Raw genomic sequence first — 18897 nt, 5'->3', positions numbered from 1 at the left:
TGCTCTTCACCGTTAGGCTATATTTCTTCTATCGCCTTAATACTTAGCTGTCAGATTTTTGCCTTAGTTTATAATTTTTGAATCACCTCTTCTTCCTTCAGAACCTGTACTCATTGTTCTACTATAGTTTATATTGAATGCTTCTGTGGAAAACTCTGATTTTATTTAAATTTTTTGTTAAAGTCCAGCAGTTTGACCAGGACCTCTCTCTGTTGATTTTTTTTCTGGAACATGTGGTAACATTTAAATCTGTGAACTCTAGGCACTTTCTGCCCGCCTTTCCTGGAAAGTTTTCTTTAAATACTGTTTTCTGTTCCAGTATTTTATTTCTCTCCTTGTATATGTTTTTGTTTTCCATGGGTATCATTTTATTCTAATCCTTTACATCTTTCTGTTTAATTTTGCTTTTCTCTATCCTGTTTCCCACATTCTTTCCTGTGTTTTGATCAGTGGCTTGTCTCTTTTATACTGGTTTCAATGTGGCTTTCATTTCTCTGATGGTTTACTTTTCTCTTTCATGCTGTTGAGCTCATCTTTCATTTCTGCATTGTTCTGCCATACCTTTTCAAAGCTCTTTGTCTCTACTTTAAGCTATTGTGTTTTTTTTTTTTAGTAGGGATTGTTTTATTTAGTGGTGTTAAATCATGGCAGTATCCTTGGTCATAATTTTTATTTGCTGTATGACAACATTTTTCTTTCGCTGCCATTTGTTTCCTCCCTTGTTCTTTCCTGGTTATTATTTTTTGAATGCCTTGAGTTTTTTCTGGACTAGCTATTTGCAAGAGAATCATGAGAAGGAGGAGGGATCATAGCTGTGTCCCAGACTAACAGGAAATATCCCTATTTAGTTGTGACTCAGGGTTACAGGTGAGTTCTTTCAGGTTTTACTTGTGCTCGTATAACAGAGATCAGAAACTTTAGGATTCCTTACAGTGTAGAATGTTGTGCCCATAGTCTTCTGAAAACATAGTAGGTCCGTGTGTTTCCTTATTCAGCTTGCCTTCCTTCCTTCCTGGTGTAAAACTTGTCCAGGGAAATTCAAACCACCAGCTATACACCTGGTTTTTGCACATGAGAGATTTTGATTTTTCCCTCAGGACATGCCATCTATTTTGAATCATTGTGCTCTAGCAGATCTGTTTGAAATCTGTGGTCATATCTCTCAGTATCTTCCTATCTGACTTTTACTGCAGGTGGCAGCAGTTTCTCGTATATTTTGCTTTATCGTTACAAATCTCTTCTGGTTTCATTAAAGATAGAGTTTGCTGTTCTGTTTTCCGTTCTTGTTTTGAAGTGATTTCCAGAGACGAGGAGAACAGTGCTGTTTTTATTCCACTGTTTTAGAATAGGAAGTGTTATTGTCTAGAGGCCCTCATAATACTAACATTTTTATCTTTAGGTATTTTAATGAAGGGACTGTCCTTGCACACTATGCAGATGTCCTGGGTCTTCTGCTTAGATTGCGGCAGATTTGTTGTCACACTCACCTTCTTACAAGTGCAGTGTCTTCCAGTGGTCCTTCAGGTGAGTAAATATAAATTTACACCATTATAGATATTAGAGATATTTCAATCAGAATGAGAACTTTTTCATATGGGCTAAATTTAGTTTATTTGTTAAATGGACATTGTTTTTAGTATAGCATTCAACTGGAAATATACCCAAGAATCTCTTACCAATGAAATGGAATATTAATGAGGTCTTCCAGTGTTTCGAGTGATAGATGCTCTTAGATGAAAGATTCAAATTGTATCTGCCTTTTATTCTGTGGTAGTACATGTAGATTGCGTTATAATGATGTTTTCCTATAGTGTATATATGTGGTTTTTTTGAAAAATTATTTTATTGAGGTCATACTGGTTTATAATATTGTAATTTCAGATGTACATTCTTATATATCAGTTTCTGTATAGACTGCATTGTGCTCACCACCAACAGTCTAGTTTTTATCCGTCACCATACAGATAGGCCCCTTTACCTCTTTCGCCCACACTGCTCTCCACCCTCTTACCCTCTGGTAACCACTAATCTGTTCTCTTTATCCATGTTTGTGTTTGTGTTCCACATGTAAGTGAAATCATTTGGGGGTTGTCTTTCTCTGTCTGGCTTGTTTCACTTAACATAATATCCTCAAGGTTCATCCATGTTGTTGCAAATGGGACAATTTTGCCTTTTTAATGGCTGAGTAGTATTCCATTTGTGTATATATGCCACATTTTCTCTATCCATTTATCAGTCGGGTGCTTGGGTTGATTCCACGTCTTGGCTATTGTGAATACTGCTGCAAAGAACATGGGAGTGCATAGATCTTCTTGCATTGTTGATTTCATGTTCTTTGGATAAATACCCAGTAGTGGCATAGCTGGGTTGTATGGTATTTCTATTTTTAATTTTTTGAGAAATCTCCATACTGTTTTCCATAGTGGCTGCACCAGGTTGCATTCCCATCAGCAGTGTATGAGGGTTTCCCCTTTTCTCCTCATCCTCTCCAACATTTAATTATTTCTCGTCTTGTTAATTATAGCCATTCTGACATGTGTGAGGTGATATCTCATTGTGGTTTTGATTTGCATTTCCCTAATAATTAGCGATGTTGAACATCTTTTCATGTGCCTGTTGGCCATCTGTATCTTTTTGGGAAAATGTCTGTTCATATCCTCTGCCCATTTTTTGATGGGTTGTTTGTCTTTTTGTTATTGAGTTGTGTGAGTTCTTTATATATTTTGGAAATTAACCCCTTGTTGGATATACAATTTGTAAATATTTTCTCCCATTTTGGTGGGTTGTCTTTTCCTTTTGTTCATGATTTCTTTGCCTTGCAGACTTTGTCTGATGTAGTCCTATTTGTGTATTTTTCCTTGTTTGCCTTGCCTGAGTAGACATGGTATTCAGAAAGATGCTGCTAAGACTGCTGTCAAAGAGTGTACTGCCTATATTTTCTTCTAGGAGTTTTATGGTTTCAGGTATTATATTGAAGTCTTTAATACATTTTGAGTTAATTTTTGTGTATGGTGTAAAATAATAGTCTATTTTCATTCCTTTGCATGTGGCCGTCCAGTTTTCCCAACAACATTTATTGAAGAGACTTTCCTTTCTCCATTATATGTCCTTGGTTCCTTTGTCAAAGATTACCTATCTGTAGAGGTGTGGTTTTATTTCTGGGCTTTCAATTCTGTTCCATTGATCTGTGTGTTTGTTTTTGTGCCAGTACCATGCCGTTTTGATTACTATAGCTTTGTAGTATATTTTGAAGTCCGGGACTGTGATGCCTCCAGCTTTGTTCTTTTTTCTCAGGATTGCTTTGGCTATTCAAGGTCTTTTGTTGTTCCATATAAATTTTAGGATTCTTTGTTCTGTTTCCATGAAGAATGTCATTGGAATTCTGATTGGGATTGCATTGAATCTGTAGATTACTTTAGGTAATATGGACATTTTAACTATGTTTATTCTTCCAATCCATGTGCATGCAATGTCTTTCCATTTCTGTATGTCTTTGATTTCTTCCAACAATGTTTTTTAGTTTTCAGTGTGTAGGTTTCACCTCCTTGGTTAAACTTATTCCTAGATAGTTTATTATTTTTGTTGTGATTGTAAATGGGATTGTATTAACTTTTCTTTCTGCTAGTTCATTGTTAGTGTATAGAAGTGCAACTGAGTTTTGTAGTTGATTTTGTACCCTGCCACTTTGCTGTAGTTGTTGATTATCTCTAATAGCTTTCTGGTGGATTCTTTAGGGTTTTCTGTATATAGAATCATGTCATCCACAAACAGCCAGAGTTTTACTTCTTCCTTTCCAATTTGGATACCTTTTATTTCTTTTTCTTGCTTAATGGCTGTGGCCAAAACCTCCAGTACTATGTTGAATAGGAATGGTGAGAGTGGGCACCCTTGTCTTGTTCCTGCTCTCAGAGGGATGGCTTTCAGTTTTTCACTGTTACATATGATGTTGGCTGAGGGTTTGTCATATATGGCCTTTATTATGTTGAGGTACTTTCCTTCTATACCCATTTTATTGAGAGTTTTTTTTTTTAATCATAAAAGGATGTTGGATCTTGTCAGATGCTTTCTCTGCATCTATTGAGCTGATCATATGATTTTTATTACTCATTTTGTTAATGTGGTTTATCACATTGCTTGATTTGTGGGTGTTGAACCATCCCTGCATCCCTGGTATAAATCCCAGTTGATTATGGTGTATGATCCTTTTACTGTATTGCTCTATTCGATTTGCCAATATTTTGTTGATGATTTTTGCATCTGTGTTCATCAGCATCATTGGCCTGTGATTTCTCTTCTTTGTGTTGTCCTTGTCTAGCTTTGGGATCAGGGTGATATTGGCCTGGTAGAATGAGTTAGGAAGTGTTCTGTCTTCTGTGGTTTTTTTGGAATAGTTTGAGAAGGATAGCTATTAGACCTTTGACTGTTTGGTGGAATTCTCCAGAGAAGCCATCTGGTCCTGCACTTTTGTTTTTTGGGAGGTTTTTGTTTACTGTTTTGATCTCTTTACTTATGATTGGTCTATTCAGGTTCTCTATTCTTGATTCGGTTTTGTGAGGTTGTGTGAGTCTAAGAATTTGTCCATTTCTTCTAGGTTGTCCAATTTGTGGGCATGTAGTTTTTCATAGCATTCTCTTATAATTCTTTGTATTCCTGTGGTATCCTTTGTAATTTCTCCTCTTTCATTTCTAATTTTATTTATTTGAGCCTTCTCTCTTTTTTGTGTGCGAGGCGGATTGGCCCTGAGCTAACATCTGTTGCCAGTCTTTCTCTTTTTGCTTGAGAAAGATTGTCACTGAGCTAACATCTGTGCCAGTATTCCTCTATTTTATATGTGGGATGCCACCACAGCATGTTTTAATGAGTGGTGCGTGGGTCTGTGCCCAGGATCCAAACCTATGAATCCCAGTCTGCCAAGGCGGAGTGCCCAAACTTAACCACTATGCCACCCGCCTGGCCCCTCTCTTTTTCTCTTAGTGAGTCTGACTAACAATTTGTCAGTTTTGTTTTTTTCCTCAGAAAAACAGCTCTTAGTTTCGTTGATCCTTTCTATTATTGTTTTAGTCTTTATTTCTGCTCTGATTTTTATTATTTGCCTCCTTCTGCTGACTTTGGGCTTTGTTCTTCTTTTTCTAGTTCTGTTAGGTATAGTTTAATATTTGATATTTTTCTTGTTTGTTGAGGTGGGCACGTATTGTTATGAATTTCCCTCTTATAACTGCTTTTGCTGCATCCCACAGGAGTTGGTATGTTGTATTTTCATTTTCGTTAGTCTCCACGTATTTTTTGATTTTTCCTTTGATTTCTTGATCCAGTGGTTGTTCAGTAGCATGTTGTTTAGTCTCCACCTATTTGTGACTTGCCCAGCATTTTTTTGTAGTTGATTTCTAGTTTTATAACATTGTGGTTGGAAAGGATCTTTGATATGATTTCAATCTCTTTAAATTTATTGAGGTTTGCCTTGTTTGCCAACGTATGGTCTGTCTTGGACAATGTTCCATGTGCACTTGAGAAGAATGTGTATTCTGCTGTTTTGGGATGGAATGCTCCATATGTATCTATTAAGTCCATCTGATCAAATGTTTCATTTAAATCCACTGTTTTCCTTGCTGACTTTCTGTCTGGATGATCTGTCCATTAATGTAAGTGGGGTGTTGAGGTCCCCTACTATTATTGTGTTGCTAATTTCTCCCTTTAGGTCTGTTAATTGGGTGCTTTATAGAGTAATTATTATATATGAGGGCTTGGTACTGCCCTTTGTCTCTTGTTTTCTGGTTGGTCTATAATTCCCATTGTTTCTTTTCCCTTGTATTTCTGACTGCCGTTTCAGTTTGGTGGTTTTCTGTGATGGTTTTCTCAGTTTTTATTTATGATTTGTGTCTCTGCTCTGATTTTTTGTTTAGTGGTTCCCATGGGGTTTGTATAAAAGATCTCATAGATGAGACAGTCCATTTTTTAATACTGTCTTATCTCCAGTTAAGCAGTTTCCTCTCCTTTCATTTTCCCTTTCTGAGTTTTTGTTGTCACAAAATTAATCTGTTTTGTGTTGTGGGTTTATGACTAAATTGAAGGGTTTATAGTTATTTTTGATGCTTTCTTTCCTTTTATCTTTTATAATTGTTTACTGGCCTGTTCTCATATAGAGCTGTAATTTTCTGTTTATCTCCTTGCTGAAGGTTTTGTAGACGTTTGCCTTTTTGTTTCAGGTATGAAGATTTCCTTGATCATTTCTTGTAAGGGAAGTTGAGTGGCGATGAACTCCCTCAGCTTTTGTATGTCTGGGAAAACTTTTGTATCTCCATCATATCTGAAGGATAGTTTTGCTGGATAGAGAGTATTGGTGGAAAGTTTTTCTCTTTCAATATTTTCAATATATCATTGCATTCTCTCCTAGCCTATAAGGTTTCTGTTGAGAAATCTGCTGAGAAAGATACAAATAACCTTTGTAGGTTATTTTCTTCTGCTTTGCTGCCCTTAGTATTTTTTCTTTGTTGTTAACTTTTGCCAGTTTTAATAGAATATGCCTTGGAGAAGGGTCTTTCTGCATTGGTGTAATTAGAAGTTCTGTTGACTTCGTGTACTTGTAAATCCAGTTTCTTCCCCAGGTTTGGGAAATTCTCAGTTATTTCTTTGAATAAGCTCTCGGCTTGTTTCTCCCTCCCTTCTTCTTGTGTAATACCTATAATCCTTATGTTGCTTTTCCTAATTGTTGGATATTTCTTGAAGAATTTCTTCGTTCTTTTAAAAATCTTAGTTCTCTCTCCTCCACCTGAAGTGTTTCTATATTTCTATCCTCTAAATCACTAATTTTGTCCTCCATAACATCAGCTCTATTTTTTATGGACTCTAGATTATTTTTTATCTCATTAATTGTATTTTTCATATCCAGAATTTCTGTTCGGTTTTTTTTTTTAGAGTTTTAATCTCTTGGTGAAGTGTTTCTTCCACTTATTGATTTTATTCCTGAGCTCATTGAACTGTCTGAGTTTTCTTGTTGAGTTTCTTTATGATAACTGTTTTGAATTCTCTGTTAGATTGTAGATTTCTGTGAGTTCAGGATTGGTTTCAGGAAATTTGTCATTTTCCTTCTACTGTGAGGTGTTAATGTAGTTCTTTATGGTGTTTGATGAACTGATCCTTTGCTGGTGCATTTGTGGTAGAATCAGGTTGCAGATTCCACCTGCCACTGCTTGGCAGGGGCAGGAGCTGTGTTTTCTGATCCCACCCCGTCTGCTGGAAGTTGTTGCGGGTAGGTCTACTCTGTGTTCACCCAGGCTGGCCACAACCCCTCTGCAGGTTGCACTGACATGGGCAGGGCCTCTGCACTGGGTGGGCAGGTTTGGCACCATCGTCAGGGCCTCTGTGCTTGGCAGGGGACCGGCTGAGCTGCTGCTTGCTAGGCAGGAGGGTTGCCTACATGGGGGCTGAGCTGCCACTTGGCAGATCCTATGGGCTGCTGTGCTCTGCAAGCAGGGGTGCCTTCTGGGCTGGTGGGGCGTCTTCTCAACAGCGGTCTGTTAGTGGGGAGGGGTGCCCACACAACAGCTTAGCTGGCACCACTCAGTGTAGAGCGTTCCCATAGGCAGGGCCGCTGTGGCACATTGGTTGCTCCTACGGGCTGGGCTGCAACTCTGAAAGTGTTCGTGCAGGCTGGGCTGTCCCCGCCTCCTACAGTCACGTGCAGCTGCTGTGTGAGGATCTTCAAACTGGCTTGCTGCCGCCTGGGACGGGGAGGGATGTGCTTGCTTAATTCTGCTGCCTCCCAGGGATCCAGTCCACCCAACTTCAGATGTATAGCTGCATGGATCTTTCAGAAGTCCTGTTGTGGTGTGCAGGGAGTCCTTTGCTGTTTAATGAATGTCCATTTAGTTAACTTAAAGGGGAGAGGCTGAGGGAACAACTCACTCCACCATGATGCTGATGTCACTTCCCTCTGTAAGGTATATTATGCGGATTGGCTACTATTTTAGCTTCTGAATTTTTCTTAAAATTTGAAATTTAAACCTTGCTTTTTGCCCGTGATAGAAAAAGACCTAAAGTAAAACTTCCAAAGCGAAACTTTTCCCTATGTGAGGAATACTAATTTTTCTAGTCATATTACAAATCTTGCTCTGGAATTAATTTTTCAGCCTTTTCTCTAGGAAATGATAGACCTGAAGAACTACGAAAGAAGTTAATAAGGAAGATGAAGTTAATTCTCAGTTCTGGTTCCGATGAAGAATGTGCAATTTGCTTGGATTCTTTAACCGTTCCTGTTATAACACATTGTGCACATGTCTTTTGTAAACCCTGCATTTGCCAAGTCATTCAGAATGAGCAGGTTAGTTTTATGCTCGGTACAGATTCAGTGTTTGATGGAGTGACGCACCAGTCTTGAGTGTAATGAAAACTCAAGTTCAACAGACTGTAAAAAGTTTTGCACCTTTATTTACTAGCACACCTTTTATGGTTAACTATCAGTGTTTTAATAGGTGGTATATTCTTATAATTAAGCCCTTGACAAAAGACATATTTTTGGAGGCATGTTTCACAGTCAATATCCTAGTTCCACCAATTGTTTAGATCATTGCTGTCCAGTAAATAGAGAATTTAAAATTCTCTTTGTGTCTCCCATTACTGAATAGATGAACTGATGAAGTTAATTCTTATAATACATTTTTATGTATCTGGTCTATCTGAAATACAAAAATTGTTAATGAGATACTTTACATGATTTTTTTATCTTAAGTGTTCAAAATTTAGTGGTATTGTACTCTTTACAGCACATCTCAGTTTGGCTTTACCACTTTTCAAGGGTTTAATTGCTGCATGTGGCTATTGGCTATTGTATTAGATAAGGTAGGTCTAGATTCTTCTGTATGGTAGAATTTTTTGAAGTGGAATAATCCTTTAAGCAGGCCTTCAGCTGAGGTAGAATTTTTTAAACACTTTTATTGACATATAATATACATATAGGAAAAAAGTGCACAAGTCATGATTGTATAGCTCAGTGAATTATGAAGGTAACACATCCATGTAATTACTACCCAGGTCTTTGTGTCCCCTCCCAATATTTTCCCTCTCCCTCCTCCCTAAAGGTAACCCCACTATACTGATTTCTAACATTGGTTTAGTTTCAGAATCTTTTTTGTTGTAATCGTATTTAGTATATAGTTATTTAAGAGATAATCTTATTTTATTAGCGTGTCTTGGTATACATGGACACAACAGTTAACTGCTTTGAATGAACTTGATAGGATTTAACAGAGCCCGACTGGCTTCATAAGCCATTAAGAAGGGATTTTTTTTTTTCTTTTAAAGAATAGTTTCAGCTAGCATGCTGTATTGTAGTTAGGTTCAAGAAACTCTTATTCATGATTTCTTTACTTGTCTGCAGTGTATTTATTGTTTCAAGCTCCTGCTAGTCGAGATTATATACTTTTGCTCTTTTTAACTTGTCCCACTTTCCACATTAGAATGTTATATCTACCTGGAGTTCAGCCTGTACAGATTTATCTCAAATAGATGAATCTAATAAAAGGCTTAATAAAATGCTATTAGGGATATAGAATTTACCATGCTTTTAAAAAATTTTAGGGACATTTATATTTCTGTTCCTCTGATAAGTGTCACTCATACTTTGTTCTTTCCTAGCCACATGCTAAATGCCCTTTATGCAGAAATGATATACATGGAGACAATTTATTAGAATGTCCTCCAGAAGAATTGGCACGTGACACTGAGAGAAAGTCTAATATGGAATGGACATCCAGTTCAAAGGTAAAATACACATGCACAAATATATCATGTATAAAAATAATAATTCTGCTTTTAATCCTGTCATTTGAGTATTATATTTTGTTGGTGGTTACTGGCTTTTTGTTTTATTTCTAGTGGTGAATTTGAGAGGGGAGAGAGTGTTCAGATTACGATAGTATTCTTTCAGTCTTTTTATAAAAAATTAGTGGTCTTTTACTTTCGCATTTTAGAGAGATAACATGGCAGGACCTTTCTCTTCACAATAAAAAAATTTTGAATGTATTTTGTCAATTAACAATGGAGTCTAATGGGTGTTCTAATTTTTTTCAGATTAATGCTCTAATGCATGCATTGATTGACTTAAGAAAGACGAACCCCAACATAAAAAGTTTAGTTGTTTCTCAGTTTACAACTTTCCTGTCTTTAATAGAAACACCACTCAGGTAAGTTCAGTGGTGTTTCTCACTTTGAGTAAAAGGATTTTATGTAAGTGTTTTGATTTGGCTAGCAAAAAAGCATTGTTTTTGTTTTACCAATTTTATCTATCTAAAATAACATTCAGAGTCACTAAAAAGAATATTTCCTGTGGCATAGGATTTTAAAAATTAAGTCATGAATTTATCAGGAAAAAGTTGAATGCAGAGCCTGACATTAGTCAATGGTTAGTAAATATTTGTCAAAATAAATGAGTGAAAGAATTCGCTGACTGAAGAGATTTATAATTACTTAACATGTGTTTATAGTATAGTAAGTGTTACTTGTTTCTTTTGTCCCTTCTGTTAGAGCCTCTGGATTTGTGTTTACACGATTGGATGGTTCTATGGCCCAAAAGAAAAGAGTTGAATCAATTCAGTGTTTTCAAAACACTGAAGCAGGATCTCCAACTGTAATGCTTCTATCCTTAAAAGCAGGTGGAGTTGGTTTGAATCTTTCTGCAGCTTCTCGAGTATTTTTAATGGATCCAGTAAGTAGTTTGTAGACTTTTTGATATGTTACTACTTATTTCTTTAAAAAAAAAACTATTTGGTAAATACCTTCATAGTTATAATTGCTTATGACAATTCTTAGGCAAATTTTAGAAATAGATAACTTAGCTAAATGTGAATTGAGAGTTTTCTCTTAAGTGCTTTACATATATCACCTGAAATTTTCACAACATCCCTATGAGGTAGATGATGTTATCATCCCTAGTTTACATATGAGAAAACTGAAGCATCAAGAAGTGAAATAGCTTGCTTAATATCACAGCTAGTACTGTGCACACCAGGCTCAGAGTTCATGTTCTTAAGCATTGTGCTTTTCTACTTCTCATCTATGTACTGATTGTGTCTGTTAACTGTACTCTCTTTGGATAATGGTTTCTTTCATTTGGCCAACAAGTAATGAGATCCTGCTTTGTGTCAGGGAGTCTTATAGGCACTGGGAATCTGGCTGTAAACAAGATAGACGGAGTAGTTACCATCATGGTGCTAATGGGCTCAAGCTTTAATGTGTCTAAGAATTATGTAAATTGTCATTTCTGATCTCTCTCCTCAAGAGATTTATGAGTTCTTGGATGAGCCCCAAGAAGCTTTTCTTTATAGATCATAGGTGATTCAGGTGCAAGTGGTCTGGCATCACAATTTTAGAAACAAGTAACATTCATGGAATGTTTTAGGTAAATTTTAGTGTCTAATACAGTGCAATCACTTGTGGTTGTGCAGTACGGGTTAGGGGTAGAGTGGGAGCTAGAATTCACTCTAAACTTTATTCACCAAACTGTGTGACCTAGAACTGTATCCACCTAGGAGCACCTTTTCCTTCCTTCCTTCCTTTTTTTTTTTTTTTTTTGCTGAGGAAGAGTCTCCCTGAGGTAACATCTGTTACCAATCTTCCTCTTTTTGCTTGAGGAAGATTTGCCCTGAGCTAACATCTGTTCCAGTCTTCCTCTGTTATGTATATGGCTTCCCACCATAGCATGGCCGCCAACAAGTAGTGTATGTCTGCGCCTGGGAACTGAACCCAGGCCACTGAAGCAGAGTACACTGAACTTAATCACTAGGCCACAGGGCTGGCCCCAGGAGCACCTTTTTCTGATTGCACAAAGGGGTTGTTTGGGCTGGAGGCACTCTGGACAGTTTCTAATTTGCGCTGGATACTGTTGGGGCTAGAAGCAACACTGTTCTGTTTTTGCGCATTCACAGATTTAAGATGTGTGGTTTTATCTTGTCTGAAAGTCAGAATTCATAACATAAATTTTACTGAGATACATATTTTAGTTATTCAGGTTAGGCTTTTTAGTTGTTGCATGTACCAGTTACCAAGGCTTTTTTCCCCTCACCTGAGGGTAACCTTCCCGTAAGATTAGGACCAGAGCCATGTTTAGGCAGGCACTCATGAGTTTCACATTCATGTCATAGATGGCAGTGGTGTGTTGTGTTTTCTTACCCTAGTTCTGTAGATGAAGTTTTAAATCTTTGTTAGAGTTTTAGTATTTCATGATTATTATAAAAAATATTCGTTGTAACTACAGACACACATTAACTAACTTGATGATAATCCATTTTTTGGAACGTATTTCCAAATTATTTTATTCTTTGGTTATAATCTTAGTACCTAGTAAGGAAGAGTTTGTTAATACCAAATAGAGTAATTTACTTAGTGTTATAAAGTTGATCAGAGACTAAACTCTTTAGCAGTTATAGTTAAAAAAAAAAACTTAGAGAATGTTTTAGCTGTTTCACAGTAAGTTAATTGATGTTCACTGAACATTTTAAGCTTTCAAATGTTGTTTCTGACTTTAAAATGGAAGCCAGGTGCCAGAAAAATAAGATTCAATAAAAAAAATTTGCTCATGAAAATCTTTTACCTTTTCATGGAGCCTTGTCTAAGAGTTAAGGTGTATTTTGATGTTCCGTTATGAGCTTTTGGTAAAGCTTATTGCTTCCTTCATCACTACGTATGAGAATGGGAGCTATCAGTTCTATATTATCATGAGATAAATTTGATTGCTGGTAGTCATACTAGATGTATATTGCCAGCTCACTGTAAGGTTCCTAGACAAAATACAGGCAACAGAAAGGAACATTTTACCTGAGCTCTTGGTATAATGGTTTCAAAATGTGCCCAATTATGAAATACAAAATATTCACAAAATAGGATTATCTCTCAGTTTTACAAAATCATAAGCTAAGTATGTCCTTAAATCTAACTTCTATACCAAAAGCAACCCAAAACTCAAATTACAGCAAGTTAATAGTAAAATCGCTTTTTCCCTAGATCTCAAGGGAACTTTAAGAAGAAAGAAGAAAATAAGGGCCTAAGTATAAATCATACTATAAACTTGTCATCTACATATGTATTTATGATTTTGTTTCTATTTTCAGGTGGTACTTTGCTGTATAAATGTTCTTTTTCCCCAAACCACCCTGTTTTCAGATTCAAGAATCATCCCGTAATTTAAATTTAAAATTGAATCATCCCTTCCCTGACAACTGAGGATATTTCAAAACCACTTGACTCCTGCCTTTCTAGATTGAAGAATTCTTTATCTTTTTGTTCTTCCTTTTTCATTGCTTCGTTTTATTCCACATCCTAAGACCATCCCCATGATAATGCCTATGTTAATTAGCTTACTTTACTTAATTTTTAGTTCAATTTCAAAGTGAACTCATTTCAAATATAGATACAGAAAATTGCATCAACGAAGTCGTAAATAATTTTTAGGACTTTTGATTACTCCTGTAATCTTTTTTGTACTTTAATGAATGGAGGAAAGTGAAAGAGAAAGAACCAAAGACCAGCAAAAGGGGAAAAAACTTTTTCATAAATGGACCCAATTACATATCTTTTCTGATGCAAATTAAGTCGTTTTAGAAGCTGTGTAAACTTTTTTTCCTCTGTTAAGCAAAGATCAACTTTAAGATGGAAAAAAAAAGAGCAGGAAGATACTTGATTAATTAACAATCATGTATACTATGTGCTTTCTATGTATTAGGCCCTGTATTAGAGACTGGAAGCAGTGGAGTGAAATGACAAGGGGGAGAATGCCCGCCTATCATAGTAGTGATGAGGGGACGGGGTGGGGGGGGGGGGCGCATGTGGGGTTTTTCCCCAGGGCATCCATAGTGTCGGTACCTGAATTCAGTCAGATAAACTTCAGTCAGTAAACAGTGAATGCAGAATGCTGGAATGAAAGGACTTGTGCAGAACACTCACAGATCAGGGTGCTAATAAAGCAACTCCTGTTCTTGTTAGGCCTGGAATCCAGCTGCTGAAGATCAGTGTTTTGACAGATGCCATAGACTTGGCCAGAAGCAAGAAGTTATCATCACAAAAGTGAGTTTTTAGGGCATCTGTTTGAAAATTAGGTTGTTAAGGTTTTTAAAATTATACAAATGATGCATGAATATATTATTGTAAAATATTGAAGTAGAATTATGCAGAGCAAAATATGAAGGTCACCTTTATTCTCTTTAGAGGAAACCACAATCCATAGTTTAACATGTGCTCTTCAAAGTCCCTTTCTCTGTATTTACATACATTCATACAGTCCATATACATCTCTCCTTTAAATAATTTCTTTTAAGATAAATGGTTTCATACATTATTCAACATTTTATTTCTTCTTAACAGTATATATTGGAGACTACCATGTAAGTACAGTTATAGATAAAACATACTTTTCTTTTTGCTCTTGTGGTAAAATATACATAACATAATATTTACCATTTTAACTATTTTTAGTGTTCAGGTCATGGTATTAAGTACATTCTCATTGTTGTGCCATCGTTACCACCATCCATCTCCAGAACTTTCTCATCTCAGACTGAAACTCTACCCATTGCAATTCACTTGCTATTCCTTCCTCCTCCCAGCCCTTGGCAACCATCCTGCTTTCTGTGTCTGTGAATTTGACTACTCTACAAACCCATTCTTTTTAACATCTGCGTAAGGACACATCATAATTTATTTAATCAGTCCAGTTGTTTGCTAATAAAAACAGTGCCATAATATCTGTAGCATTGTTTTGGCATAATAATGCCAAAAACAGCATTATGATGGTATATGCATTTTGGTGCATATATACAAGTATTTCTTCAGGATAGGTTAAGAAAACTAGAATTTTGCATTTAGAATTAGTAGATAACTGTCAAGTTGCTTTCAAAATAGACTTTATGATTTATGAGAATGATGTAAATTTATGCTTATGTGATGTAAAAGTCCCTCCTAATTTGCATTTACCTAAGACCTTGAGCATATTTCACATACCTTTTGTCCATTAATATTTTTTTCTATGAATTGCTTGTTTGTCTTTTGCCCACTTTTCATAAAGTACAAATATAGTTTCATAGTATAAAGGACCCCTTTATACATTCTGATTTTAAATGTTTTGTTATGTATATTGAAATGGTTTATCCCAGGCTCTTACTTATCTTTGAACTTTGCTTTTCGTCATGAAAAACTTTTAAAATTTTTATGATTTAAAAGATGTCAGCCGCCTTCTACGTGTCTTTTGGATATTAAGGTCTTGCTTAGAACAGAAGCCTTGATTTTCAAATTTTAAAAATGAGTCTCCTATATTTACTTCTGATTCTTTTGAAATATTTTGTCTTTTGTTTATGATTCATGATATGGTTCTAACTTTATTCTTTTTTCAAATGAAGAACCGTTTGCTCCATCATTTTTTTTAAAGTCCATCCTTTTCACCTGCTGATTTGAAATGTCATTTTTATCGTAAACTAATTGATAATATATTACATGGGTCTCTTTCTGGATTCTGTTCTGTTCCACTGGTCTCTTTTCCTAGTCCTAGGACAATATTACTCTTATAATTACTGTAGTTTTATAAAGTATGCTTTGATATCTAGTAGGGTGGAGTGCTCTCATTACCCTTCTTTTTGAAATCTGTATTGGTTATTACTATTATTTGCTCCTGAATTGAACTTTGGATTTAGGTTACCAAATCTCTTTTAAGGAATCTTGTTTGGGATTTATTGAATTTATGATTAATTTGAGAACTGTTGTCTCTGTAAATAAGGAATGTTCCCATACAAGAGCTTAGATACTGTCTCCACTTATTTAGGTCTTTTACATATTTCACTAGCGTTTTGTAACACAGCTTGTTTAGTTATTACAGTAATTGGGACCTCTTGTACCATGTTGTATAGAAATCATTCGAAGTATGTTCTTGGTAAGTTTCTAGTACATGGCCTTAATAAGGCTGAAGACATATATTTCCGGGTTAATGAGGATTTTTTTTAATCAAGATTTTTATCAGGAATAAATGTTGAATTTTATCAGATACATCTTAAGCATCTATTGAGATGATCATGTTTTTTTCTTTTTAATTTTTTGTTATGAATTATACCAGATAAAGGCTCATTCTTGCATTTCTGGGAAAATCTCATTTGGCTTTTTAAATACAATGCTAAATCTATTTTGCTAATATTCTAGTTACAGAGTTGCCTGTAAAGTTTGCTTTTTTTTTTGTGCTGTTCTTATTTGACGATGGGGTTATAAGATGTAACTCATGTCCTTATGGCCATATTCTTTATATGAGAAAACTATATTGAGTGATAAGGGAAGGCAGTGCCATTTCTACTTATTATGTCACACTAAATATTTTGATGTATATTGAGAAAAAAAGGCGAGCCAGACAGTTTTTAATAGATTATCATTGACCATTTTCGAAAACTACAGAATACTGTAAGAATTTGTAAGCAAATTCCTTTATAGTAGACCAGCATTTTCATCATGTCTCAAATTTAGATTTTTTAGTACATTAAAGATTTTTAAATATTGTGACCTCAAAAGTACTTCACCAGTTTTTCTTTTTTCTTTTTAAAGTTCATTGTGAAGGACTCTGTTGAAGAAAATATGCTGAAAATACAAAACACAAAGAGAGAACTTGCAGCCGGAGCCTTTGGAACTAAAAAAACAAATGCTAATGACATGAAACAAGCTAAAATTAATGAAATCAGAACTTTAATTGATTTATAATTTGTGGGATTTTGGTAAGGTCAGTTTGATCAGTTATATACAGAAGTTCTGGAACTGAGAAAAATACAATTTTAGAAATGAGAGCTAGAGAGTGTGTTTCTAAAAGGGGCATAGCGTTTTATATTAGTGAAGAGGTATTACTGATACATAATCTCTTCTATATATGAACCTATTTTTAATGATATTTCACATAGCAATAAGTTCCGTTATATACTTGGCCTAAAATAATTTTTTGAGAAAAAAAGTTACTTTGTTATTCAACTTTTCATAGTATCTATGCTGAGTATTTTCATATAACTTCCAAGTACTCAGCTTTTTCATATTTCAGTGAGGTCAAACCTTTTATACTTTTGACCAAATAAAGAGTTATTTTCTATGTTGGATGCATTTGGTTATTCACCAAAGCCTCCCATTTGTGATGCAGTGGATTCACAGTCCTTGTAAACGATTAATATATTCATAGATTATACGAGATTGATTTTATTGGGCTTTCAAAACCGTATTTGCATTCCAGAACCAAACCTTAAATGAGAGACCAAAGTCCAGGTTAGCAAGTTACTTGTGATTTTTTTTTTAACGGTTTCATTGAGATATAATTCATATAAGTGAAAGTGACTTGCAGTTTTATGTTCATGAAAAAAAATTACAGGCTGGGTTAGACCACTTATGTTCTCCATTTTAGTCAGGTTTAACTGTTATTCATTGTTTAAATGTAACTTGATGTGTTAGTGTGTAAATACAGTCTGTCAGGGTGAGAGGGAACCAATTTTACCCAATTTGATTTGGATATTTAAATTACGGAATTGCTGAATAGATATTTCTATATAGAGAGAATTTTTATTTATGTAGCTTTTGTTTTAAAATAACTTTATAAATTTTTATAATTCAGAAGACTACTATATGTGAGAGGCGTGATATCTGGATGGAAGTTGGGCTGGACGACCTCCAAAATCGTTTCAACTCTTAAAGACATCTTAATCCTGAATGGAAAAATTTCTTTGTTATTGTGTTTAGAATCAGAATTTGATTTCAGAATTTCAGTAATTCATCCTTACATCTATCTATAGAATTGGTCATCTTTTTCTTACTTTTTTGTTACTCAAACTTAAAGTTGCCACAGAATTCTAGATGACTCTTTGAGTCACATTTAAAACCAATAAGCTATATAAATTTAGCAATCAGGTTAGGTAGTCAGTGGTGTTTTTTCCTTAAGGGAAACTTTTTTTTTTTAATTCAAAGAAAGAAGAGATTAATTACTGTAACAGGAGAACCTTCATGTTTGACGATACAGACTTAAGAACACTGTATACTTTATCTATAGCATTAGAAGTGACTTGACTGAAAGGTAGGATTGGAGGCAGCATTGTGTTCTAAGATAAACATCTAAGGTATGCTGCTATCAACAGCTGAGTCCTCCCCTTCCTGTGCTCTTTTACTCCAAGAGCACCGTGGTTTAGACAGCAAGAATCTTCCTGGTCCCTTTTCTCCTTGGCAGCAGGTGAGGCAGAGGGCTGATGAAAAGGACCAACAGACCTTTCTGCAGGGATGAGAGTAGAATAATAACTTGCAGTTGGTCTGCTAGCATTAACAGCAATAGGGAAATTCTTTACCGTGTAGGACTAGCATTACACAAAAGAATCAGGTCCATCAAATCTCATGAAATGTAGTATGTGGGTTTTCTCTATACCAGTACTCCAGTGAGATAGTAGGTGGGTTCTATATATACCAGTACTCCAATGAGATTAAGTATAAAACGAGTTTTCAACAAAAAACAACAGTCTACTCTTCTTGCTTACAAAGGCAAAGCCTTGCAAACTCTGTAAAGGTGAAGACTTTGCTTGCTTCTTTACCCAAACATTTACAGACTTGTGTTTTTAAACACATTCATAATGATACATTTGGCAAGTCATTTAAAAAATAGCATTCTGTTTTTGTACAGTTCTATTAAATGGTGTTAGATTTAAAAAAATTTAATTCATCCTGAGAAAATACATAAACCACTGGAATGAAAAGTTCACATTATGCTATGCTGTTGCTTCATTATGATGTAGAATAATAGCTTTAGATATCTTGAAGATGTTGTATTCCCACTTGTGGTTCAAACTGAATTTTGTGGTTCAAACTGGATTTTCCTTTAAATTTAAAATCAATAAAAGTTTCAAAAACTTATTAGCCTCCTCG

The 18897-nt window shown here is 35.3% G+C and overlaps 1 protein-coding gene across 12 annotated transcripts in view; it reads left to right on the top strand.

Annotated features, from left to right (window-relative positions):
* Positions 1 to 18885, top strand: part of HLTF (helicase like transcription factor) — a 68982-nt gene extending 50097 nt beyond the window's left edge. For 2 of the 12 annotated variants that reach the window (XM_008531943.2, XM_070576277.1), the window contains exons 19-26: positions 1400 to 1524; positions 8127 to 8317; positions 9631 to 9756; positions 10066 to 10178; positions 10519 to 10699; positions 13972 to 14052; positions 16564 to 16730; positions 17606 to 18885. In XM_008531943.2, the coding sequence (XP_008530165.1) occupies positions 1400 to 1524; positions 8127 to 8317; positions 9631 to 9756; positions 10066 to 10178; positions 10519 to 10699; positions 13972 to 14052; positions 16564 to 16716 (970 nt within the window). In that variant the 3' untranslated portion in view covers positions 16717 to 16730; positions 17606 to 18885. Of the gene's footprint in view, positions 1 to 1399; positions 1525 to 8126; positions 8318 to 9630; positions 9757 to 10065; positions 10179 to 10518; positions 10700 to 13971; positions 14053 to 16563 lie in introns of all 12 variants that reach the window. The other 10 variants (XM_070576274.1, XM_070576280.1, XM_070576275.1 and 7 more) reach the window with 5 other exon arrangements.
* Positions 18886 to 18897: the final 12 nt, after the last annotated feature.

Source organism: Equus przewalskii, chromosome 15 (genome assembly GCF_037783145.1).
Source record: "Equus przewalskii isolate Varuska chromosome 15, EquPr2, whole genome shotgun sequence".
NCBI classification, from domain to species: domain Eukaryota; kingdom Metazoa; phylum Chordata; class Mammalia; order Perissodactyla; family Equidae; genus Equus; species Equus przewalskii.
The sequence above is the reverse complement of the archived record's forward strand: the minus strand, read 5'-3'. Positions and strand labels throughout refer to the sequence as shown.